This window comes from Mytilus californianus, unplaced genomic scaffold (assembly GCF_021869535.1).
Source record: "Mytilus californianus isolate M0D057914Y unplaced genomic scaffold, xbMytCali1.0.p SCAF_5, whole genome shotgun sequence".
Taxonomy (NCBI): Eukaryota; Metazoa; Mollusca; class Bivalvia; order Mytilida; family Mytilidae; genus Mytilus; species Mytilus californianus.
In genome coordinates this window covers 6,293,643-6,312,323 of record NW_026262701.1, presented here as the reverse complement: position 1 = coordinate 6,312,323, position 18,681 = coordinate 6,293,643, and the positions used below count along the sequence as shown (strand labels likewise).

General features: G+C 30.8%; 1 protein-coding gene across 1 annotated transcript in view; it reads left to right on the top strand.

The window, feature by feature from the left end:
* Nucleotides 1-18,681, top strand: part of LOC127701800 (E3 ubiquitin-protein ligase RNF213-like) — a 195,587-nt gene that overhangs the window by 90,968 nt on the left and 85,938 nt on the right. The window contains exons 16-24 of the mRNA XM_052205765.1: nt 835-927; nt 2,171-2,350; nt 2,854-3,011; nt 4,002-4,224; nt 7,596-7,766; nt 10,829-10,891; nt 11,665-11,774; nt 12,278-12,415; nt 17,522-17,678. Coding sequence (XP_052061725.1) covers nt 835-927; nt 2,171-2,350; nt 2,854-3,011; nt 4,002-4,224; nt 7,596-7,766; nt 10,829-10,891; nt 11,665-11,774; nt 12,278-12,415; nt 17,522-17,678 — 1,293 coding nt within the window. The remainder of the gene's footprint in view (nt 1-834; nt 928-2,170; nt 2,351-2,853; nt 3,012-4,001; nt 4,225-7,595; nt 7,767-10,828; nt 10,892-11,664; nt 11,775-12,277; nt 12,416-17,521; nt 17,679-18,681) is intronic.

The following is an 18,681-nucleotide window of genomic DNA, read 5'->3' as shown; positions in this document are numbered from 1 at the left end:
AATACAGATCCCTGCGGAACTCCTGCCTTGATTTTTCCCTGATTTGAAGTTTCATTGTTTATAAAAACAATTTGCTGTCTGTTGCTGATATAGTCCTTAACCCAGTCTAATAGTTTACCAGATATTCCATACGAAAGTAGTTTTTGAATAAGGCCCACATGCCAGACTCTATCAAAGGCTTTTGATATATCACAAAATACTATAATGGTAGATAACTTTTTGTCTAGGTTTTGACAAACCCTATGATAGATTTCCAAGAGTTGGTAAATAGTCGAATGGCCTTTAAGAAACCCTGACTGGTATGCATATAATAATGAGTGCTCTAATATATAATTATAGATATGTTTATATACTACTCTTTCCATTACCTAGCCGCAAAACCAGGTTCAACCCACCATTTTTTTCTTAAAATGTCCTGTACCAAGTCAGAAAAATTGCCATTGTTATGTTATAGTTCGTTTCTGTGTGTGCTACATTTTAGTGTTGTGTTTCTGTTGTGTCGTAGTTCTCCTTTTATATTTGATGTGTTTCCCTCAGTTTTAGTTTGTAACCCTGATTTGTTTTTTTCTCAATCGATTTATGAATTTCGAACGACGGTATACTACTGTTGCCTTTATTTACAATGTGTTTCTTTTTTTGGATAACTCAAGCAACACCTCATAAGCTAGAACAGTAATGTTTCTAATTTCAATACTGCAATGTGTTTTAATACAACATCCTTTGATGTATCTTCATCAGTATAAATGTATTCACCAGTAGAAAAATACAGTCTGTATTGCTTCCTCACTAACCAACATAACAAAAGTACTTTCTTCATGTAAATTTGAATTACAGATCAAGAACGGAGAGTTGCCATCATTACGAAACCTTGATGGAGTTTTGAGTGACATATTAACTGCATCACAAGATTATATGAGAAATCAAAAAGTAAGAACTGTTATGATGATTTATGGGAAAAAGTATTTTTCATATTTTTTTATAAAGACGTAATTTGTTATTAAATCAACAAAATATCTATAAACTAAAGATATCTTTTCTTCATTAATCTTCATCCAGAACGCTCCAATCTGAATATTTGAAAGCAATGGATGACGTTGAAGACCTTTATTACAAAAAAACGACATACCAAATAGCCAAACTCATCTAGTTTTAACTTTGCATGAGGAAGGTGAAATCTGCAATTTAAGTATAAACGGACACTTTAAGAAAGGTTTGTTGTGAATCATGGCAGTACCAACCTACTGACTACTGTTCTGACTATCAGGGACTGCTAATAGTCCTCGAGCCAAAGTATTTACCCACCACTGTAAAAAAAAAACAAAAAGTTATGTATTTCATGCGTTTTTTCCCTGGATTTTCTTTCAGTGAAACGGAACATAGCCGAATATTTTAAAGCCAATGATGTATTAAAACCGAAACGGTTGTAAATGCATATGACCCCCAAAAAAGTACATGCAAAAATAGCTAAATCCATCTAAATCCATCTAAAGTATAGACCCACCACTGTAAAAAAGAACGACAAGTTATGAATTTCATGCGTTTTTTCCCTGGATTTTCTTTCAGTGAAAGGGAACATAGCCGGATATTTTAAAGCCAATGATGTATTAAAACCGAAACGGTTGTAAATGCATATGACCCCCAAAAAAGTACATGCAAAAATAACTAAATCCATCTAAATTCATCTAAGTTCAACTTTGCCTGAGGGAGCTGAAACTTTTTTGTTTCAAAAGACTCATCATTGGCTCGAATCAAAATTAACACTATCAGGTTACACTTATACTTTCGCTTATTCAACACGCACCAATGTTTTTCCTGGACATAATTTTAATGTACAATTTTAGAAAACATTTAATTCAGGAATATAACGGTGGTTTTCCAATCGTTTGATAGGTTTCAGCGTTTATTTAATTTTGCCATTATATAAGGGACTTTTCAGTTTGAGTTTTTCTTTGAGTTCGGTATTTTTGTTATATTACTTTTTATATTATTTACATAATTGTTTTTTTTGGTTCAAGAAAACACAAATTATATTTTGCATGCATTTAGAAGTGACATTCAAAATATATCACTTAGATAACATCACATAGTAAATGTTTTTGCGTTCAACACATTCAAGATTTATTTTTGTAACAATAACATATATTTCAAATATAATATGGCTACATTTTAGGATGAGTGTAGTTTTGTTAGTCTACGAGACGTAGAAAGGACTTTGCAGGTGATGAGTTGGTTCAAAAAACAAAGTCAAACACAAAACTTACTGTTTAGAAAGATGACACAACAACGCGGAAATATTGATCCTGAATCAGATTCGGATGATGAGATACCAGAAATCAAACAGCAGCAGGAGGTAATCTTTATTATCATATTTGTTAGATTGTAGGTTTGATTTACAGATGACGACGGATATGTCCCAATTTTTGTATCACAATCACGTACATTTTTCCTCAAATGTAAATTACTTATCACTTGATTTGTACATATACGCGCAACACGACGAATGCAGTATTTGGGACAGGAACTGCATACTCTTCTTGGGCGCTTGAGATCCAACTTGATTCGGTGTGGGATTCGTGCTGTCTGTCTTTTTTCTATATGCGTGTTTTATGGTTTTTCGTTTGACATTTCGTGGTTTTCGTTTTTTTTTTGCCATGGCACTGTCAGTTTGTTTTCGACTTATGAGTTTGAATATTTTTTGGTATCTTTCGCCTCTATTTTAGTTGACCAAGAATTTATATGTCAATGAACTTTAACTTTGATTTTGTTGGGTTTTTTTTAGCTATCTATCATTTCTCTATTTACCCAACATTAACACGAAAATCAATTATATTACAGCTGTTGTTTTTTTTATAGGTTGATGATGTAACTAGAGCATTCATTCTTGCGATCGGAGTGAGTTACCACGCTTGTTTGAAGAACAGAAATGGCTATCGAAAAACAGTGGCAAAGTATTTTAAATCTCCACTTAAATTGAAGCGGGGAGCAGATGAAATAGAGCAGGAAATTTCAAAGTAATAAAGATGTATTTATATGGGCTTTGATTAACGTGTAGATGTGATTTAACCAGAGTTGCAAGACGAGATCTTGCCGTTTTGAATTTTCCTCTCAAAGTTCGGTTTTTTAATTATGGTTTTCTTTTATTGTTTTGTCGAAACTGTTATTTTTTTTAGCTCTTTTATATCTTTTTTGTTTGCCTTAGTTTAATTATTGTCTAATGGGTTTTTATCTTCCCTAGAAAATAAAAAAAATCTATTAAAAGTATATATTGATATGAATTTGATACATTTTTATAGTTTGATTTTATACAATGCATTTTTCGAATTGTTTTGTAGAGTGTACATATCTGTTTGGCAATAACAATGATTAGGACAACAGCTGTTAGTTATTTATCATTTTTTTAGTCATAGTATTGTTCACAGTGAAACATCTATCTGGTGTGTCTAGAACAGTTCAGACGAATTTGAACACTGTCTGTTTTTTTTTTATCTGCTTTGACATACGTGTTATACAAGTCATTAATATGAATACATAAAATTGGAAATGGAAAATGGGAATGTGTCAAAGAGACAACAATCTGACCAAAGTGCAAAAATCAGCCTTTTTAAGTAAAAAAATCCTCTTTTTCAATTGCATACAAAAAAATTTGTTTTATAAGATTCTAATTTCATTTCTTGCATCTTATTTATAAAAGGACATTCAAGTTTGGGTAATCTCGCGTCGTATTTCGGTTAATGATTATAAATGAAATGAATGTATTGGAGTGAAAGATGTACTAAAAGGCAATCAATATTTCAGATCTAATCGATACCTAAATGAACTTGGGGCCCTTTATAGCTTGCTGTTCGGTGTGAGCCAATGCTCCGTGTTGAAGGCCGTACCTTGACCTATAATGGTTTACTTTTATAAATTGTAACTTGGATGGAAAGTTGTCTCATTGGCACTCATACCACATCTTCCTATATCTATCTCAGTGTTTCTTATATTTCTGCATTTTTTTATAGGTGCCAATCTGTATTTTTAGACAGTGTAAAGCTTGCCCCGAACATTGCCAAAAATCAAGCTTTAAAGGAGAATGTGTTTATGATGATAGTGTGCATTGAAATGAGAATACCAATGTTTTTAGTTGGTAAACCTGGAAGTTCTAAATCTTTAGCAAAGACTATAGTTTCTGATTCCATGCAGGGAAATGCTGCTCAGGATGACATTTTCAAAACCTACAAACAGGTATGTAATAGCTTTTGAATCAATTAATAAACAAAATCGATTCAGCTTATCTCTTAAGCTTGCCTTGTCATACATTTTTGTATATGAATCATTGGCTTGATCAATTATAAATAAGTATACATTTTGAACATACATTAACATACATCTGTCGATACCTGTATCTTGGCATTGCACGTGGTCATGTTTTTCTCTGACTGTTTATGACGTCGTTATACTAAATTCATTGGATGTTGGATGTGTACTGATTGACAATTTTGTCTAAGATGCATGATTTTTTTATTAGTTGTTAGTGGCTTTGAACTAGCTGTCAGTAACTGCAAGTATTCTAAGATCAGTATTTTTTGTTGTTGGGATATACAAGTACCCGGGCACGTCCACTATGTGATTTTGTTAGATGTATTTCTATTTGTATTTATATGATGAGTCAATCCTTTTTCAACTGAATTTTATAGCTCGTTCATATGTTGTACTGTTCACCACTGTCCCAGCTTAGGGGGATCTCGCTTACATGTTTTACCCCGCCACATTCTATTTGTATATGTCTGTCCCAAGTCAGGAGCCTGTAATTCAGTGGTAGTCGTTTGTTGTTGTGTTACATATTTGTTTTTTTGTGTTCATTTTTTGTACTTAAATTAGGCCATTAGTTTTCTTGTATGAATTGTTTTACGTTTGTCATTTCGGGGCCTTTTATAGCTGACTTTGCGGTATGAGCTTTGCTCATTGTTGAAGGCCGTACAGTTACCTATAGTTGTTAATTTCTGTGTCATTTGTTCTCTTGTGTAGAGTTGTCTCATTGGCAATCATACCACATCTTCTTTTTTTTTTTATATGAAAGCCATGACTTGAACAAATAATTTATTCTTTGCTGAACATTTAACACCCAAAAATTTATTAGAACACATTACCAATAGGATTTGACGAAAATACCAGCTTATAAAAACGAGTAAATAATTAAAATTTTAATTGTTCGTGAACAATTCAGTGGTCTTTCCTTTTTTCGTTATGTAAAAAAAATGTTTGAATAAAAGAGGGGCGAAAGATGTATTTAAAAGCCATAAAACACACATTAATCCTTACAATATGGTCATTTGTCTATGATATCATTGCAAAAGACCCAATGGGTCTAGAACCTTTGGTTCCAGAGTTAAAACTAATTTTGTGTTTTCAAAATTGAAGGTTAAGCCCTTTAAGGAAAGGTCAAATATCTTTAGTCAAATGTTAAAAAATTGCGTCCTAAAAACACTTTCTTTTTTCTTTGTACACGATTTCCGTAAGTATAATCATGATAATGGTTTTTGAGATATCTAATAAAAAATGTAAGGTCATAGGTCAAGGTTAATCTTAAAAAGATTTAAAACACAGTTTAAACACTTTCAATAAGGTCGAAAACACATAATAAGGTCAAAAATACATTATTTCTTTCTGGGACACGAAAAGAGAGGCAAAAGATACCACATGGACATTCAAACTCATAAGTTGAAAATAAACTGACAACGCCATGGCTAAAATAGAAAAAGACCAACAGACAAACAACAGTACTTTCAACACTATAAAACTAAAGACTTAACAACACGAACACCGACAAGCACATGGGGTAATCTCAAGTGGTCCGGAAAGGTAAGTATATCCTGCTCCACATGTGGCACCCGTCGTGTTGATCGTGTCAGTACAAACCCTGTAAAAAACCTATTTAGTTAAGTTGCATTCGTGAAAATTGGACGGGATTGTTAATAAGACACAGTTAGACACGTTGTTACGGTGTTTGAATGATAACAAGGTTTTAGGTGATCAGAGTAATAACCGCTAGAAAGGAAATGTTACGGCGTTGTGCTCTTACCAAAAGATAACTTTTGGTCAACTGATATCATTACCACATATATTTCTGAGAAATATCGTTAAGGTTTTGCGGAAAGAATAATAATAATCAATAGAAATATAGTGAGGTCTTTCGTTACATAAAAAATAAGGACCTTAATTGAGACGGTAGTAGTTTACAAATTTCCAAATCGTTAATAATAAAGGAAACACAAAACAAGGTAACAAATAGAATCCAATGGAATAACACCAACACAAAAATGAGCCAGAAGGGGGTAGAGTCTTCTGCAATTCATGTGTTACGCCCAAACGTTTTTATCTTTTACCTGTCAAAATTTCGAGAAGGAAACGATTGTTTTAATTAAGACATATGTTGTGGTAATTTAAGATCTTAGACCGCGAAAAAAATCACTAGAGAGTCGAGACACCGACACATGGTATCGGTTAACCAGCCTGTGATGGTGACTCTAAAACATGAGGAATGTTATTTTTTTTTCTTTTTCCCCATTAACACTGTTATAGAAGTTTTTGTGCAAAGATCACATTTCTGTTAATGAAGTCCGTATAGTGTTAATTTACCCGAGAGTAGCTCTCAATTTACTCATTAATTTTTACTGGGTCGATAACACTGATGCCAGACTGCAGTGCAGTAATCATTGAAAGGGTATTTGCTGGATTATAAACATACTTTTCACAAATTTTTCTGTCGATAAACTAAGAAAATATTAAGACACACATTTTCGAACACCGAATGTGTGAGTAATAAACACAAACGTTAGGGACAAAAAAGGTTTGATTTATTTTAAATAGTGGAGATGATGGTATTATGAAAATACAATCACAATGGTATGACTTTAAAATCCACTATAACAGTTATGTTTTGCTTTTATCATTCATACATGGTCGTTGTTAAAAGAGCGGCGAAAGATATTTAACGGATATTCAAACTCAGTCGACAACAATGCTATGTCAAAACACGAAAAACGACAAAAAGATAAACAGTACACAAAACATAACAAAAGAAGACTGCGCAACACAAGTGTGATCTCAGGTGCTACGAAAGGGTAAGCAGATCCTTTTCCACATGGAGACCATGCGTGTTACTCCTGTAAGCCTTGTAAATAAGCTTTATCAAGTAATAAGTCATGGGGTTTTTTTCTTCAAGTAAAAATCCAACATTTAATACTATAAGATGGATAAAAGTTCATGTCAAAATAAGTCATAGACATACATTTTACTTTTGTATTCTCTAAATCAAGGTAAGTTTTTATCATAAAAAGTAATAAAAATATGTGGACACAAATATCTTGTAAGTGGAAGGATGTGTCTGTTATCAAAAGCTATGGTAAAAACATAATTAGCTAGATTTATGCATTGAACATTCATTCGAGTGATTTATAATTTTTTTATTTTTATTCCAAAGACATGAAAATAAAGATAATAATAAATATTTCTTAACATGTAAAACGAAAAAGCGTCCATCAAATAACCATTTTCTTTTGCTTTATTGAATCTATTTAATTATAAACTCGGTATAAGATTTTGTTTGTTTTCAGGTTCAGATGGTATCTTACCAATGCAGTCCTTTATCAGTACCAGAGGGAATTATTGGTGCATTTCGACAGTGTGCCTCTTACCAAAGAGATAAAGACCTTGACAGATATGTGTCAGTAGTTGTATTAGATGAAGTTGGTCTTGCTGAGGACTCTCCAAGAATGCCATTGAAGGTTAACAATATATTGAATCAAATTATTGACTTATAATTAATTGTACATGTTTTTACATTCAAGTGTCTGTAAAACGCTCTTAAAATATCTTAGGAACATGGACGTTTATAGCATTGTTTGCTTTTGTTCACACCAGTCGTTCGCCGTATTTTGTCAAAATAGAATTAAGAAAATGTGATTGAGTGCTAATGCAACATCTCTCTATCCAAGTCACAATATGTAAAAGTAAACATTAATAGGCCTTTGTTCACACCAAACACCAAGTTATAAAGGACCCCCCAAAAATAACTAGTGTAACACAATTGAAACAGGAAAGCAAACGTTTAATCTATATCAAAAACGAGAAACGAGAAATACTTATGAATCACATCAACAAACGACAACCATTGAACAATGGACTCCTGACTTAGGATAGGTGTAACCAAATGATTTAACTGGTACCAACCTGCACCCTGACCTGAAACAGAAGTGTAAAATAACAACACAGAAAGTCTAAACTTTGTAAAACTCACTTATACCAACCGATTTCTTTCCATTGTTATTAAAGGTCTGAATCTGTTAATTTGACTTCTTGTCTCTTTGGTAGACAAATTCTTTTTGTAAGGTGATTTTTTTAATGATGCAACCGCATTTACAGAATGAAACAAGGAAGAAATGTCAAAGCTAAACATCTCCTTAGATTTCAGAAGAGATCATTACAAAAGTCCAAAAGTCTGAAAAGATCAATTTTTGTCTTAATTTGCATGAACAACTACTCGACATTCTCCAAAAGGATGACTTGTGTCTTCATTTTTCTTGACAAATTCTGATTTATATCAAATTTGTATGAAATTTACTCGACAAATTCTCGACATTCTGAATATGGTCTTAAAATTTCTTGACAAATTCTTGACATTTGAATACTGTCTTGAAATTTCTCGACATATTCTTGACATTCTTATTTTTTCTCAGTATGGCTTGACTTATTCTGAACATTTTGAATTGTGTCTTAAATTTACTTGACAATTCTGAGTTTTACAAATAATGACCAATATACCTATAATAACTTTCATATCTATTTCTCTTCGTATAATATACTGTTGTTTCAAGTTAAACTTATTACAACAAAAACCAAAGTTGGGCATGTAAATATGAAATAATAAAAAATTTGGGTATATAAATATTTTTATAAATACAAATACGGCTATGAAATTTTAAGTGTGAACAATACAAATGTGGGTATATTGATATAAACCATTTTAAATGTGGTTTGTAAATAATTAAAAATGTTGATACCTAAATCTTATAAATAATTGCTTAAATGATTAAAACCAATGCAACTGTAGACATATTTCATTCTACATGCATAATATTCAATGTTAATATGGTAAATAAACAATTTGTTCCAAAATGTATTTTTTTATTAATAGCAAAGTATTATTATATCCTAATTCTTCTAAGGATTTGTATAGTCTTGATTTAACAGAAGAAAATTTGTGTAATGTCATTTGTTGCAATATATATTTAGTATTACTATGTGGACAGGATGTTCCCCAGAATAATCAGGTATTCCAAATAATTTATACACACCCCAGAGTATACACAATTGTCAAATGGAAAATTACAGCTTTACCTGTAATCAGCCATGCAACTTCTCAGTTGACTGACCATGCCACTACAATTTTAAAAGTTTGTCGTTAGATCAAAATGAAAATCTTCATTTTAAATAAAATGTTTAGAACTAAAATGGATTCTCTTCGTCAAAATAATGAAGTGAAATAATTTAACATAAAAACAGATCTGAAATATTAAAAGAAAATTATTATCTCTCCGGGAATAATAAAAATCTGTATTTATAAAGGATCCAACCTATGAAATAATTGGTCTTATGAAATGGATCTCACACAGACATGCATAATTAAGATCTAAACATTTTTTTTGTTCTATGATTTCTTGAGAAAAAAAATCAAGAGGGAAGTATAACACATTTTCAGTTTTGATATAAAATTATGATATACAACACTCAATTTTGAATAAAAAAAGTTTTTGTTGTCCTCAAAAAATTAATAAGTTTTTGAATTAAGCCACACACGCACAAGAGGAATGGTGTGGTTCAAAAAAGTCACACGGTCACATTTTTAAACTGCCTCAGGTCACCCATTTTAGTAAAGACAATTTGACTGGCAGTTTTTCAACCGGCAAATGCTGTTTGTCAGTAACTAATACATATATTCCAAGTGAAAACAATTTAATTAAACGTTTAATAAAGAATAAATTAAAATAAACTACATGGCGTCATTTGGGGTACTCCCAATCAGAAGCATCCAAAGGGTATTTTCTTATACAAATCCTTGATTCTTCTAAGTTTAGTTTAGCGATACTTAAAATGAGTACATAACAGCAAAAGAAAGTGTTTAAACAGTTCGGAATGTGTCTGTACACAATTCAGGCGAAAGTTATACTTATGAGATAGTGTCAAGACATCTTTCAGACAGTAGAGACTGTGTCGAGATATATTCAGACAGCTTTAAGACTGTCAAAAATGTGTCAAGATATATTCAGACATTATTAAGAATGTCAAGAATATGTCAAGACTGATCGAGACAAATTTAAGACAATAAAGAACTGGTCGAGACTAATCAAGACTCTTATCAGATGATACAGAAAGGGTCGAGAAATTTTAAGACAATGTTAATACTTGTCAAGAAAAATCAAAAACCTTATTAGACAAATTCATACTATGTTAAGAATTTTTCAAAATTATTCAGGCAAAGAAAGAATGTCGAGTAAAAATTAATGCAAAATCAGACAAAAACTGGTCTTTTCGGACTTTTTGACTTTTGTAGTGGATGTTTCTGGATAAACGATACCTTAAACATTGTTTATCAACAAATCGTTACAAATGAACAGTCAATAAAGAAAATATATCAGAACTTGTACCATTTGTCTTACCGAGATATAACAGATTATTGATAGAATATCGGAATTTTTAATATTTGTATATACAAACAAGTTATTAGGTAACCATTTCATTACATGCACTATGTCATTGCTAATGATCAAATTTGTTTTTTGTTCTGCAGACTTTACACCCACTTTTAGAGGATGGATGCATCGATGACGAAAATCAAGAAAAATATAAAAAGGTATAACATTTTGATTAAAATTTTTTACATTTGCTTTCTGTTGATCGGAAGTCAAAAGTGTTCATTTAGTTTAAATGGAGCATACACGAATTCATGTTTAATCAAATTTTTATTATGTATATGTGTCATCAACATATAACATTTAAAAGTCAGTCTTTTTAATACACTATTTGTAAATGTTATTTGTATTTGATTTGGTGTTATTTTGTAACATTTTGATATGTTTGGATGTCTCATAGATACGTGTAGCTACTATTGAATTAATTTATTCCATTATTAGGCTTTATTTGTGATTATACTATATCATCATATAGCTGCACTGAAAAGTGTTGCTTATATTGATGTTGGGACAAAGAGGACGATACTGCCAATAATTTGTGAAACTTAATAGAAACAGGAGGTGAATCAATCTAAGTTTCTCTGCAAAAAGATGTTTCAGCTAGTGTTTTGATTCGTATAATGTAATTTCCGCTGTTGCTATCGGTTTTTGAAAATTTTTTGGAAAACGACCAAAACGCAAACCAACAACAATACCTTTTTTTCCTTTAATGTGATCACAAATTGAGTTTTGAGGAAGAATACACAAGTGTTACAACTTCTTTCATCATGATGTAGGTCTTCAACAGTCATATCACATTTTTGCACTGGATTGTCACTAAAAGAAACATATGATCTAAAGTCTTATATATTGGTTTTAAGCAGACACAACTGAGCCTGTATAGTATAACTTCGTTCATGCAAAATAAAACTTTAGAATTATATTTATCCTATAGGTTGCCTTCATCGGCATATCAAACTGGTCACTGGATCCAGCTAAAATGAATCGTGGTATCCTTGTACAGCGTGACGTTCCTGATATTACAGAATTGATTGAAAGTGCAGAGTAAGGTGTATTATTGTTGTTTTTATGATATGAAATTGTGTACTTATAGCATTAGCTATGAAATCAAATGCAAATATTTACCTCCATATTCACAGTAGAACCTCTGACTTCATTAAAACGAAGTTTTTTGTCAATGACATCACATCAAAACGAAATGAGAAAACTCGAGTAAAATGTGAAGTTCTTTGTGTTTTCTTCTATATTTTCATTAGGCAATGTGAATAAAGAATTACTAATGCCGAAATAAGGGAATATCGAATGATATTCAACTTGTCCTCGAACCTCAGGAAGAAGTTGTTAATGAATAGAAAAAAAGGATTATTTCCCCTGGAATTGATTGTTTTACCCTCATATTATTTATTTGAAATCTCTAAATGGTTTTTGTTTCATGTAAATGCAAAAAATGTATAAATTTGTGATATAAAGGACAAGTTGTTGGATAGGAAAAAAGAAAACGAAAAAAATCAGCATCATCTTTCTATATGCATTTTTGACATTGACAGGGGGATTTGTTGCACAAACAGAAACGTATTGAACTGTATAAAACCACTTATACAGCCTCTGGCAGAGTCGTATTTAGATCTGTTTCAGCTGGCCTCAGCAGAAATGAGAGAATTTTTCGGACTCAGAGATTTTTATAGGTAAAACAATTATCATTTTTAAGATGATTTATAGGAACCAAATATAAAAGTTATGCACCAGACCAGCTGTTTTTATTGTTGCGAATGACGGGAAATTTATATAACATTATAATATGACGGCCTTTATGTTGTACTTCTTTAAATATAGACAATGCAATTTCCCATAGGACTTCATTTTCGGCTCAAACTATTCGCAAACAACTCTACTCAGAAAAGGATATTTTTTTGCAAAAGTCAAAAGGGTCGTGCGGCATATTTTCAACATATATATGCCTCGTACTTCTAAGAGTTTGATCTTATACTTAAATTCTGTACTGCCCTTCCCTTAATTTTAGGTCTTCCTGAGAATCCAATTTGCCCGCTATCCTATAGTTGTTTTACATGTAAAATTACAAGTTGTATCTCAATGATATGAAACATGGAGATCATAGCTGGGAACCAGTAGGTAAAATAAACAAAAAGTTATATATATTGTATTTATCTACCAAAAATAGGCGTTGTTTGCGAATCAGCTGCATTTGCAAACAGCAACCTTTGCTTACATTTATCTAAATAGGTGTTATGCTTTTTTCTTCTTTTTGAAATGAAATGCATAGAACTTGATAACAAATTGAAACCATTTGAGAATACAATAAATATAAAGTTTTATAATCAATCCTTCTAGCATTCAACATTACAACATTATATAAAGTATTCAATCGTGCCACTGTCTCAGGTATATGTTCATTTATCTTTATAGCATTGTTTGCCTAATTGGTCAGTTTAAAATTTTGTTACAACCTTATCCTCTATAACCAAATACCCAATATAAATTGGCTAATAAGCTAGAAGTGTTTAAACAAAGCCATTTTTGCAACGGTTGTTTAAATGAAGTTACCAGTTTTACTTGTTTTTGCATAACTTCAAAGGAAGGATCTAAAAAATCACAGCCTATAAACGTTGTAAAAATTTGTAGATCAAACTGGACTGATTTGCTAATTTTGCATTATAATAGAGATAAACGTAGTATATTTCAAATTTGGCCTACATAAAACGTGTGTTTTCAGTTACTGTTGCAAATTGAGTTTCCCTGGTCGTATAAATAAGGTGGGCGTAACGAGGAGCATCCCTCTCTCTCTCTCTCTCTCTCTCTCTCTCTCTCTCTCTCTCTCTCTCTCTTTATATAAGTAAATCTGTTTCACACCCGTAACCAAACATTCATATTGAAACATATTCTAAAAATATCAAACAATGTTATCAAAGTTACCAGACTGAAAGTTCAGTCCATCTGATGCGGGTTTTGAACGGAAAGTCTCTAATCAAATGACAAAATCAAAAGTTAAACACATTAAACGAATCAGTTAATGTATAACGTGGAAATATCAGTGTTCACCTATAAACCAAATAACTGCTCCACCATGTATGCAACATATTCAAAATATATGGAGTTTCACGTAGATTAAAGACGAATGTTGTTCACTGATAGTTGTGTATATATTAAGATGGTATGGTTGTCTTTCACCATCTTGGATTGTAATTAACATAGAAAGGTCCAGATTTTCAATCAAATTAATAAAATTTCATGAGGAATGCAGATAACTAATATGAGTTTATAAGATTTTAACATTAAATATAAACATTTTTACAAACGAAGATTACCCTTCCGAAGCACCTGAGATCACCCCCAGTTTTTGGTGGGGTTCGTGTTGCTCATTCTTTATTTTTCTATGTTGTTTTTTGTGTACTATTATTTGTCTGTTTGTCTTTTTTATTTTTAGCCATGACGTTGTCAGTTTATTTTCGATTTATGAGTTTGAGTGTTCCTCTGGTAACTTTCGCCCCTCTTTGCTTGTTTTCTCTGGTTTTTTTTCTGTTTTGAGGTAACTCTGAAATAGTGCATTTTCTAGAGGAATCTACTAGCAATTTTGCTATTTTGTATTTTATCCAGAAAAATCGCACGGTTACCCTATCTTTTCTTTTGATATTCTCAAAGCTTTTTCTAAAAGTTATCCTCTCGTATTTTATTTTACAATTCTATCATTTAGTTTAGCTTCTAATAACATAATGATGTTTTTTCTTATATAATCCATACAAAATGTGTCATTTTGTCACAACCTGAAGCTTGAGAGATTGCACGGTAACCTATCATTTTTATTATATTTTTGAACAATATATCCTAAGTTTTGGCAAAGTATGAACAAATTTTATCATTTTAAATTTATACTTCAATACCACATTAAGAAGATACATATCAAGCTAAAAACTAATTGTTGTTAAAGTATTTAACGTATGCTATCAAAAAGAAGAAATGAGAACATTACAAAAAATAGGGGTAGTTTCTTTATTATATAAAAAAGAAAACCCTCTTCTTTTGGACAACTCTAGACCAATTACTTCACTCAATGTTGACACACAACTTATGGCATATTCTTTAGCATTACGTTTTAAACCAATACTAAATAAATTTATCCATAGTGACCAATTTGGACTTCCAAATCGTTTTATAAAATGGGTTAAAACTCTGTATAAAGATATAAAAGGTTGTATGTTCAACAATGGGTGGGTCTCATCGTCATACAACATTAAGCGCGGTATTAGGCAAGGCTGCCCATTAATTGTTATTGCTGTAGACATTTTGTCCTGCAGAATAAGACAAGACTCCAACATCAAAGGTTTTCAAATTAAGCTAGATACTAAAACACATAGTTTAAAGATCTCACAATTAACTGACGACACAACACTTTTTTCTAAAATCAAAAAATGAATTACGTCACACGCCTGATATTATTGAAGTCTTTGGAACCCTGTCAGGTTTAAAACTAAACAGATCAAAAACAGAGGGCATTTGGTTAGGAAAACTAAAACATTGTAAAGATAAGTTTGAAAACATAAAATGGAAGAAAGGACCAATAAAAAGTCTAGGAGTTTATTTTGGAACAAATCGAGCTGAATGTGATAAGCTTAATACTGAAAAAATAATACAAAAATGTGACAAATTAATAAGTAATTGGAAAAAAAGAAATCTTACAATGATAGGTAAAATAACAATTGTAAATTTTCTTCTTATACCAAACCTTACATATTTAGCTTCAGTCACAAACCTACAACATGAACTTGTTCAACAGTTTAAAACTCTTACTTATAATTTTATATGGGATGGTAAACAAGAAAAAGTAAATCGAACTATATAAAGCAAAGATACTACTGATGGAGGTCTTAAGATGACAGATATACATGTAGACAATTATATAACTGCACTACAAATAGACTAACTTCAAATAATTTGAATGATTCCGACATTTTACTTTAATAAATTTGGTGCTAATTTCATGTTACTTTACATGAATCCAGACAACATTTACTCCATACAAAACCTACATAAAACTTTACCAAAATTCTACTTAGAAATTGTAAAGTCCTGGTTTAAAGTACAAAATTCAAATAACACCAAACTCGCTATGAATTTTAAAAATATTAGACAACAAATCTTATGGGGAAACAAAATGATAAAGTTTCAAGGAAAGTGTTTAGTTTTTATAAAATGGATAAAAGAAGGTATTATATATATTAATGATATTATTAACCAGAATGGTAACATCTCTCAAGATATAATATCTAATAAAATATCATGAAAATCCAATTTAATGTTTGAAATTTCAAAAATTAAATATGCTATACCAAATGAATGTCTCAAGGAACTGTAATCAGATAAATCAATAAAATCAAAAGTAAAAAATAAACTTAACCTTTGCATTAAGAAAAAAGAAAAAAATAAGATAACAAGTTTACAAGCAATGGAAACAAAACAGATATACACACATTAATAATAGAAATGAAGACATGCCTCCAGGTTTCTTAAAATGGAAACGTGTACTTAATTTAGATTCTTTAATCCCAATTAAATCAATGGTAAAATTTGTATTTACTTATTTAAAAGATAAGAGATTAAAAATATTTAAATGGAAATTGTTGCATCATATCCTTCCTTGTAAACAACTGCTCTTTCAATGGAAGATAAAAGAAGACAGTAAATGCGACTTATGTAATGAATCAAAAGATTGTAAACATTTTTTTCTGGAATGTCAATACTTTAAAGCGTTTTGGGAAAAGATCAAAATACTATTAAATAAAGTTAAAATTGGTCATCATATCCTAAACTACAGAAATCTCATTGTAGGATATAAAATCTGTGACATCAATTATTTTGATATAAATCTTTTGGTAACACTCAATACATTTTCCATCCACAAGTGCACTCACATTTCAAATTATAAAACTACAAATCTTGATGTAAATACCCTGTTCAATAAAGACTTTTTGAACTATTTAAATATTTCAACACTAACAGGTGGTAAACATGGTAAAATTTTGAAAGAAATAATCTTGTACATATAATTATTATTTTATGCATATATGTTATATGCTATATTTATTAAACAATACATGTGTCTCACCATTATTTAATCTTTAGACCACGTGTTGTGGACTTCGTCATGATCATGATCAGTGATAAAACATTAAACCCCAATTATCCTTAAAGCATCCTTCCTTAATTTAAATCACATATTCATAAATAATTAAACTAATATAAACACTTCAATTCGCAACCAAGTATGTATACCTTCATAATTAACAAGTACAAACAGCTTCGCCAGTTAACTTGCCTCCATCGTGTGATCGTTGATCAACAGGTCATGACCAGGTCAACTAACAGAGTCAAAGCGGTCCACGAATGTAATTTTTCCGGAAATTAATTTCGGTAGTAATCTGTTGTATTGATACATAGAATGTAAATGTAACAATTTGTTATCATTAATTTACTGAACAATCTCCCTGTTTGTTCAGTAAAACTAATTCTACAGGGGTGCCCTGTCAAATACCGAAGACATGGTATTCATTATAACAGCAATAGTGCAATAAATCAGATTTTAAATAAAAAAAAAACAAAAAAAACTAGCGAATTTCAAAATAAGCGTCGATATACTAAGCATCACTTTCTTTCCTTACATCACTCGCCATACCTGACATAATAAAAAGTAGCTTGTTTGCGTGACAGCAGAATTTTAAGAAATGGGCATATAGAATAGTTTTAAGCAGTAAACTTAATGCTTCAAATATATCTTTCAGTTTAATCAAGATGTTGTATGCTTTTGCATCAAAATCGGAACAGAAACCAACATGGCTACAGTTACAACATTGTATATTGCGAAATTTTGGTGGTTTGGATACTATCAAACCTGTGGATATTTTTTGTAGAAAAGTTATTGTAGAAAGATATGATCAGGTATAGAAAAAATAAATAACAAAATTTTCTGTTCAACTGGTTATGGTTGAGGGGTCAAAATGACTGTTTAGATGTCCTCATACACGAAGAGAAATAAATGACAGTTGGTTTATCAATCTTATATTGAGACCGGTGAGTAACAATTGTTATTAGGAGTAATTCCACTATCGTTTTTCTCTTATTATAATTTCCTATAAAATGACCTTACTCCACGTAACCAACCTATCTGAACGTATCTTGGCCTTAAGCATTGAAATGTGACAGAGCACGAATTTTTCGCTCATTGAATACAAATATTTGTTGAAAGTGTATATTTAATAATTAAACCAATCTACTAATTTAATTCTTAAAAGTTTTGTTTTTAAAGTCGGGATCATTGTATCGACAACAACCTTTTATAAAAATGATTTATCCAGTTATTGTTAATCAATTGCACCGATCATTTCTTTTTCACTTGACCTATGTATGCATTTTTTAAAGGGTGAATTCTTTTAACTACAAAATCCAAATTTTGTATGAAAAAATAAATGATGAAATCTAAAGCGAGACGATATTTTTATTTTTTAATTATTAGTTATAAGGTTAAAGCAGGAGTTTGAAACACGCAAAATTATAAAAGGTGTACACAACTAACTACTTTTAAGCACACTTCTATAATTTATTTTAAGATGTGATTGTCAAAATTAAAAATTCAGATCACTGATGCATCTATCTAATATAACTTTGTCATTTTCCCGTAGAATAGATTGACCGATGTCGGTTAAATTTTACATACTTTTCCTTGTTGAACTTTATCTGACAATTGTACCATAATGCATAACCACATTTATGATTTCATAATTTCATCAAATTTCAAATAGATTTTTCTTAAAAACTTAATGTTATTGAAACATAAATATCCGTTTAAATGATATGAATGATTAAAAGGTTGGAGATATATAAAAATGTCAAAAAGGGGTACCGCAGTCAACATGGCGTTATCAAATTAATCACTATAAAAACA